The 9,005-nt window shown below is 41.2% G+C and overlaps 1 protein-coding gene across 1 annotated transcript in view; it reads left to right on the top strand.

Moving 5' to 3' along the window:
* lrrc4cb (leucine rich repeat containing 4C-b) overlaps positions 1–5,221 on the top strand; it is a 46,806-nt gene extending 41,585 nt beyond the window's left edge. The window contains exon 3 of the mRNA XM_080884874.1: positions 447–5,221. Within this exon, the coding sequence (XP_080741000.1) occupies positions 474–2,360 (1,887 nt within the window). The 5' untranslated portion in view covers positions 447–473 and the 3' untranslated portion in view covers positions 2,361–5,221. The remainder of the gene's footprint in view (positions 1–446) is intronic.
* Positions 5,222–9,005: the final 3,784 nt, after the last annotated feature.

Consider the following 9,005-nt stretch of genomic DNA (forward strand, 5'->3'; position numbering starts at 1 on the left):
TGGGATGCAGATACTAAGTTCTCATTTTCCATTTTCAGTCTCCTGTGTAGATGTGTCGGCTTCTGTGAAGCTTGAAAATCTGGGACAGTCCAGAGTTAAGGAGCTAAAAAAATACTTGTGTTTCAATACACAAATGAGTAATACTGACAATTAATTTAGGCTTTGAATTCTTGATCTTGTTGTTTCATTATTCTCTGCACAATGTACTGTATAAATTTATTCAACAATTCAGTCCAAATGCCAAAAAAGAATGAAAAACAAATGCCTATTACAATTTCTCAGAGCTTGAAGTTCCACCTTTGTGCCATTTATTTCATGTGACCAAACAGTCTAAATATACAAAGATATTGGGTTTGCCTTCATACATGATAACAACATGTGCAATGTATTGCCGGCTACTTTTCCTAGTACTTAATGTTATTCTTTTTTGCTTCTTCTCGTTACAGAGAACACAAACAGCGGATGAACTATGAATGCTGAACACAATGATCTCTTCCCTCCAGCGCCAGACAATGAGAGGTCGTAGGCTGAAGGGGGCACTATCCAACCCCCTCTTTGTGCTGCTTTTGGCCCTTCAGATCCTGGTGGTGGCTGGGCTGGTTCGTGCTCAGACCTGTCCTTCCGTCTGCTCATGCAGTAACCAGTTCAGCAAAGTCATATGCACGCGCCGCAGTCTAAGGGATGTTCCAGATGGCATTTCTACCAACACTCGCTACCTGAACCTCCAGGATAACCTCATTCAGGTAATCAAGGTGGACAGTTTTAAACATCTGCGCCATCTGGAGATCCTACAACTGAGCAAGAACCACATCCGCAGCATTGAAATTGGCGCCTTCAATGGGCTGGCCAGCCTCAACACCTTGGAGCTCTTTGATAATCGGCTCACGACAATCCCCAATGGAGCATTCGAGTACTTGTCCAAGCTGAAAGAATTGTGGCTAAGAAACAACCCCATCGAAAGTATACCATCTTATGCCTTCAACCGGGTCCCCTCGCTTCGAAGGCTGGATCTAGGTGAGCTCAAACGTCTCTCCTATATTTCTGACGGGGCTTTCAAGGACCTGAGCAATCTCCGCTACCTGAACCTGGGAATGTGCAATCTCAAAGAGATCCCCAATATCTTACCTTTGGTAAGGCTTGAAGAGCTAGAAATGTCAGGTAACCAGCTTTCTGTTATAAAGCCCAGTTCATTTACAGGGCTAGTGAACCTCCAGAAGCTGTGGATGATGCATGCCCAGATTCAAACTATTGAGAGGAATTCCTTTGACGATCTTCAGTCACTGGTAGAGCTCAACCTGGCTCATAACAATCTTACATTTCTACCCCATGACCTCTTCACACCGTTACATCGCTTAGAGCGGGTCCACCTCCATCACAATCCTTGGAATTGCAACTGTGATATTCTGTGGCTCAGCTGGTGGCTGAAGGAAACTGTACCAGCCAATACCAGCTGCTGTGCACGTTGCCATACTCCCTCAGCGTTGAAAGGTCGCTACATTGGAGAACTGGACCACAGCTACTTTCAGTGTGATGTCCCTGTTATTGTGGAGCCACCCAGTGACTTGAATGTGACCGAAGGCATGGGTGCAGAGCTTAAATGTCGTACAAGCTCGGTGACCTCCATCAGCTGGCTCACACCAAACGGCTCACTGGTGACTCACGGGGCCTACAAAGTGCGTTTGTCTGTCCTCAATGATGGGACGCTGAACTTTACTAGCGTCACAATGCAGGACACTGGGACTTACACCTGTATGGTTAGCAACACAGCAGGCAACATTTCTGCCTCCGCTGTGCTTAATGTCACTTCTTTGGACAGCAGTGGGGTGACCTATTTTACCACAGTCACAGTTGAGACCACTGACATGATGGGGGAGGATAGCCAAACACCACTTCCCCCATTTGGCTGGGTGTCTTCCTCAACAACAAAAGGTACTCCTGTTTCCACAAGGACCACAGAGCGGACTTACACCATTCCAGTTCTTGATCCGGAGGGAGAGGGATCCCTGGATGAGGTGATGAAAACCACTAAGATTATCATTGGCTGCTTCGTGGCCATCACACTCATGGCTGCTGTTCTGCTGGTTATTTTCTACAAGATGAGGAAGCAACACAACCAGCAGGATCCCGATGGCCCCGCCTCCTCCATGGAGGTCATTACCGTTGAAGAAGAGCTGGCAGGTGTTGCTGCCATGGAGAGACACCTATCGCTGCCCCCTCTGGAGCACTACAACCACTACAACACCTACAAGAGCTCTTATCACCATCCTCCTATGCTCAGTACCATACACAGCTCAGCCACACAGGAACCTTTACTGATTCAAGCTTGCTCAAAAGACAATGTACAAGAGACCCAAATCTGATTTTAAATTTGACTAAATGTCCAGCATCAGCCGTTACACACTTGGAGTACAATGGACCAAAACGCAAAGATAAAAGAAATTGAATGCCATTGACTTCACAGAGTTGATGTCAATTATGGCGATTAGTCAGCATTTGGCAAAGGGACGACATATGAAACTTTAAAAAGTGTCTTTACAAAAACAAAGATTATTTATTAAAAATATGTCTAGTGGCTAAATGAAGAAAAACAATTTGTGATAGCTTTTTAGCTCACTTTATTTCTCTCTCTCTCTCTATCTCTCTGTGTAATACCGCACAAGGGAAAGAATGGTTTGCTAAAACGGAAACTGAAAGGTATCAAATGCAGCATTCACTATTTCCATTGGCCTTAAACTCTAATGCAATGCTCTTCATTCACTACTTACATTTTATCTGATAACACGGTTTATTGAAGGACAATGCCGTATTTACAAGCATTTATTTAGTAGTGCAGCACACCAGTTCCAATTTGAAGGAAGTTTATGAAACGTGAAAACATAAAATGACTTTTTCTTTTCCTCGCCATGCTATTCTAGCTGTCACTCAACACAAAATTAGATCTTTTAATGGCACGGCTCTGGATGATATCACAGCGAAGCCAGCGTGCCTGAGGAGCAAAGCTGCCAAATGAGTAAATGTGCATTTCCCCTGTGGCTTCTAAACAACAGCCATATATCCTTCACTTTAATTAAGATTAAGGTCTTGCTCCCACTCCTCCTCCTACTTTTTCTTTACACTCTTGACGCTTTACCTTGACTGTCTTTTTTTCCCGCCTTCACCTCCCCCTCCCTCTTCATACCCCCATGAATTCTCCATGTTGCCGTTTTACCCTCTGTCTTCTTTCTCCTCACTTTCTTCTCCTCCATGTCCTCTTGCTTCTTTGTCTTGCTGTCGCGTAGCTCGGGCACGTTCCTCACCCCTCGCCATGTCTCATTTGTCTCGCTTTATCTACCGGCATGTGCCGCACGATGGCAGAATATTGCTTAGGAAAATGACGGGAAGCATAAGGCTGTGGTCTGTAGCCTCCCTGTTAACCCAGTAATGATCTACGTCCACTCAGTGTCGCATTACCTTGCCATCACCCCAGGGTCACACAAGCTCAGGCGCTGATAGTCCATCTGTTAGAACAGATAAAGAGGCAAATGAGGCTGCTTTGTAATGTAGTGTGACCCTGTCAGACTAAAGCAGACGGAGCTAACATAGTCAGTGAAGCAGCTAGGAACCTGCAACAAAATAAGGGAAGATGGGTTATAGCTCATTAATCTGTATCAGCAGTTCATTTGCAGGCTAACAGAGGAAAGCTGATAAGGAAACAGCACGAGACTTTTTCACTTTCCCTTTACCCAACATCTAACAGGGGGTAGAGGCCTTTGATATTGAAGCGACCCCCACTCGGCTTTTTTTCTTCGAGGAAAACAAACACACACACTCTCTTTGATGATGCATCATTTATAGACCATCAAAACATTGTCTCTCCTGTAGTCTGTTTACGCTCCGTTTTTTCATTTAGTCTTTCAACGGAGAAGGCTTAAGGAAAGGGGAAGGTAGAATTGAAAAGTGAAGAACAGCAGTTGGGTAGAGGGAGTCAGACCTATAATGGTCACGAGGGGTCTTCAAACAGAGATATTGCAGATATGAAGAGAGAGGAGTGAAAAAATAGATAAGAAATAAGGAGGAAAAACTAGCCATCAGCCTGTCGCCATGGAAACAGTGACCTTGTACAGAAAGTAAGAGGAGGTAGATATGCCTTTCGCTTTGGTGTCTGTGCAACAAGCATATTTTAATGTGTCCCACTGGCCACTTCACAAATACATCTAATCATCGACAAAACTGGCAAAATGAAACGTAGTCTTATATTTACAGATGGCTCTGGACGGGATATGACCCACACATGATGTCTCTGCGTTTGAGTTATTTAGTGTAAATCGTCACATGATGTAACCAAAAAAAAAAAAAAAACAGTTGACAATATAGCTGTCCAGGCAGTTCCGCTTGCCTTTTTAGCTTTCATCTCTGTGAGGTCTGCTAGAAGTATGAGGGGAACGGAGTGCTGAATATTCAGAAACCTCTCCCGCTCTCGCTCTCTCTAAATGAATTCTTTTGTTTTCTACAATAGCAGTTAGATGGCGAATAACAAACATGACGGAAAATATGCATTTAAAGACTTGGTTATGAGAGAGAATCAGTAACTTGTTCCCCGTCAGGGTTGGAATTTATTGATTGGTAATGCCAGTGAGTGAACCATTCTTTCCCTTTCCACTGTTTCATTTTTTTTCAGTGCTCAATTCCTTTTCAACGCTTTTGGTGGCTTAATGATTCAATGTTGACGCTGGCTACAGTGAAAAAAACAAGGTTCAGATTTTTTTTTATATATATACTTGGGTCGAGGGTTGTGAGTTATTCAGAATGAATGGAATGTCTCTGTATTGGTATTTACTTTAGTTGGACAGTGTAAGATTGAAGATCCTTGAAAGCCAGAATGGATTTAGGACTGAATGCAGAATGTTGGACTTGAAATACCAGCAGAGTGAGCTTGATTTTTGTGCAAAATCGTTAGCCAAGGTGATTCCAATTCTTGTGTGTTATTCTGCCAACTGTCCATGTATGGGGAGGGATACTTATATGTTGGGGACATTCTCTCTCATTTTCAGAGAGAGTATTCATCACACGGTTAAATTTCTACAAAAGGAAAAAAAAATATTTTCAAAAACACATTGCAAAAAAGAAAAAAAAATCAGATCATAATTTTACATGTGCTTCGATTGTTTAAAAAAATGACAAAAAAGAAAAAAGAAAAAAGAAAAAAATAACAAGAGACTGTGCTTGTAAGGAGTCCAACTAATTTCCCTGAGGATGATGTTCAATTATTGATACATGAGATTGTAGTTCATACTGTACATGAATACAAATAAAAATTGCAATTCTTTTTTTTTTTTCAATAGATTCCATGGATATATTATTACCAGACATCTTGTCACCATTTTTGCTGTCTTTGTCCCATTTGCACATGAACACATGTAAAGAAAGACTCGAACAAAAGCGATTGCTAAGCAGCTCAAAGAAGTCTGAACTGACAAGAATGCGCTGCAGAAAAAAAAAACCCAAAACTAAAAAGTACTGTAGCTTATTTTATGAGGTCAGAGGATGGAAGGGGATCTGTTTAAAAGGAAGTGCTTTTTCTGCATTATACATAGCCTTTTGGATTCTTTTATCTAATATGAATCATCCCATCTGTCTGACAGAATCATTTGATTCACGCTGTCAAATCTGAGAATTCCTTAACCAATAGCGCAATAGGCTATTCCTGCTCTCTCTGCTGACTCAATGTGGTGAATAAAGGATCTCACAGAACCTTAGAGAGTCAGAAGAATACGCTAACAATAGCCTGCGCTACTCTCACTGGCACTTGTCAAATCCGTTAAACCAAATCTCCACCAGAAACAATCGTGGTTGGTGTGAAAAATTACAATAATTCAGTGAAGAGACCGCTTGTCATTATGACACCCACAAATAGCACAAAATGGCTTACAGTCACAACTGCCTTTGGGATTGCTCCATTTCATTCACAAAGTGCTTCTGATATGGCTGCTCACGTTGTGGTGCAGGAGTCATTCAGACAGGCTTGTACGATTCATCTCGAAAGCTAGAATGTCTTTTCTGAGATTATAATTGATTCATTCACCTAATGATTAATTTATTGAGGTGAAACACTCAGATACAGTGAAATGATTTCAAATCCAGTTCTGAAACTGAAAAGTGACCCCATTAATTTCCAGGTTATGTATACTGTATGAAGGCCATTACTTTTTCTTTTTTTTTTCAAAAACAGTGAAACAGATGATCATTAATTGAAGTGTGGTTTAAAAAACAGAATACACATGCTGTGAAAACAGGGCTTTATTTTTCACCACACTTGGCTGAGCTCTTTGTCCAAAATTAGGGGAGATTCAGTACGTTGAGCTTAACGAGGAGGACTGCTCCCCTCTTGCTGGTGATGTGTGTGTGGTGCATTCACGGTCTTCTAAAATTGACAGTCTGTTGAAGAGCATTTACAAAAACACTTTGAGTGAAAGAAAATCCTGGAAAACCTCACTATGCTTTCAAGGATAGCCTTTGGTTTTATTTGTTTTGGTTTTTTTAAGAACCTTCTGTTTTGTAGTCAATAGTCCAGCCTTAGATGTTGAAGATAGCTGTGGTAAATACAGAAAAAGTAAATGCACAGCCACACAACTAGTGTGCGTAATGCACAGAACAGCTTGCAGATAAAAGGAAAAATGGGCTTTTAGAAGTGAGAATATTACACATCAAACACACACACACATACACACACCCAAGGTTGCCTCAGTGTGACCATGCTTTGCCATGGGACACAGGTAAATAAGTTAATTAAATATGAGACACCAAGGCCCCTCTAGGTTCATTAAGCACCAACATACTCCTTGGTGGTTAATTAATCCAGGCATGTCTTGAGGAGCCACATTATAATCGATCCTTAATGGTCACTTTAATCTTTCTTTCAGTGCTTGATAAATATCATAAGAAATGTTTTTCTTCTTCAAGGTGATATTGACATAATAGGATAGCCAATTATAAAAAATCCCACATCTTTGACACCTGCTGTCAGAGGATCCAGTGGCTTTGTTATCCTGCAAGGACGCATTTTGATTTGGTTACTGAGACAACTTGTCCACCTTAGGCTTCATAGAGACCTAGAAACCATTTAGTGACTTGTGTATGTGTACTCCCTGTTGGGTTGGTGAGTAGTTTTTCCACCTTTGCAATGGGAAATTGGTTGCAAATAAGGTACTGCACCAAAATTCTCTTTGCAGTTGCTTTGATTGCTAACAGATTGCCATGTTCACTCATAGCCTGCATGGACGATACCAGCTGGTCTGCCAACACTTGCTGACTAACTTAGCAGTAGTGAAACTTGAAAAAGTGCCATGCCAACCAGAAGAAGCCAATCGTTGCCTGGCCAAGTAAAAGTATGGCTGACCACAGGAATCTGTTAGCAACCAAAACAATTCCGAGGAGATTTTAGGTGCAAAGGCAGCTGATTTCACCAAGCAACAGGAAACAACCTCAAGCAACTACTTGCTGGTCAAGGAATGCAAATGTTTCCCTTGAAACCAGTGGTAACCAGGCAGTCGCCAAATAGTCTTTAGTCCCGTGTACCTGGGGCCTTAGGGGAAATGTTAACTGCAAATCAATGCAGAGTTGTTCTGGGTGATTACCTGATGCTTATGATTAAATCTTTCAGATGGAATGTTCTCTTCAAATATGACAATGTCCCCATCCATCACTAAACGGTTCAATGAGTGTGAAATAGATGTGAGTCGCACTGTAGCTTTTGCACTCACCAGTGCTTAGCACAGTTAAATACTTCTGGATTTTGGATATTAGACTGACATTTGAGACAGCATTCATCACCACTATTACTGCCAACATCAACACACCTAATTAGAGAGTATTTTTTGTTGTTGTTGTAGTTGTTGTTGTTTTAGAAAAATGCGTTCAATCTGCCAGCTCTAATTCCAAGAAATATTCGAGTTGTTCTAGTGGATCATAATGGTCCGACGCTATCTTCATTTTCCCTTGAATTTTTTTTTATCCCTTTTTACAGAATGTAAAAAAGAATGTAAAGAGAGCTCAACAGTTATAATCAGTGCTTTCCTAAAAACATCTTCACCTTCATCCTAATCTCTCAATTATAATAGAAGACGACTTAACTACTCCTTTCTTTCCAAGGAGGTATAACCATATATGTTGATGGTATAAAGGTTATGGGTATCTAGGTCATGGTTCTTTTAAACACTGACATTTCTTTTTAAAATAAATGATTAATAGTACTGTTTAGTTATGGTAAAACATAATGGTTTGACAAATGGCGTAAACATAACTTTTACACTGTTGAATAGGGAGAGATAAGCAAGTATCAGATAGAACTTTATTAATCCCTCGGGTGGGTTCCTCTGGGAAATTCGATTTCCAAAAAAGCACAGCACCGACAGAAGTTACAGAGTTACAGAATATTATATATATATATATATATATAATACACACACACACACATATATATATATAAATACAGAGACAATATAAATAAAATATACGAAGGGGATAAATAGAATAAATAGGAATAAAAATAAAAATACAAGTGAATTGCACATTTCAAGTATTGAGTCTATTGCACCGTTGACTATTTACAAAAGTATTGCACAAAAGGTATTGCACAGTGAGGTGAAGAGGCACTACAGCTTAGTTGTTCCCCCCTCCTTTGTCCTCCTGTTTCCCCTCCCTCTCCCCTCCAGAGAGGAGTTAAACAGTCTGATGGCGTGTGGGACAAAGGCGTTTTTAAGTCTGTTAGTTCTTGTCTTTGGGAGAAGCAACCTGTCACTGAACAGACTCTTCTGGTTGTTAATGGCCGTGTGCAGAGGATGTCTGGCATTGTCCATAATGTCCATCAGTTTCTTTAATGTCCTTTTCTCTGCCACTGTCACCAGAGTGTCCAGCTTCATGCCGACCACAGAGCTAGCCCTCCTGATCAGTTTCTCCAGCCTGGATGAGTCCCTCTTTGCTGTGCTGCTCCCCCAGCACACCACAGCATAGAAAAGTACTCCAGCAAC

This window comes from Rhamphochromis sp. 'chilingali' (genome assembly GCF_963969265.1).
Source record: "Rhamphochromis sp. 'chilingali' genome assembly, chromosome: 6".
NCBI lineage: Eukaryota > Metazoa > Chordata > Actinopteri > Cichliformes > Cichlidae > Rhamphochromis > Rhamphochromis sp. 'chilingali'.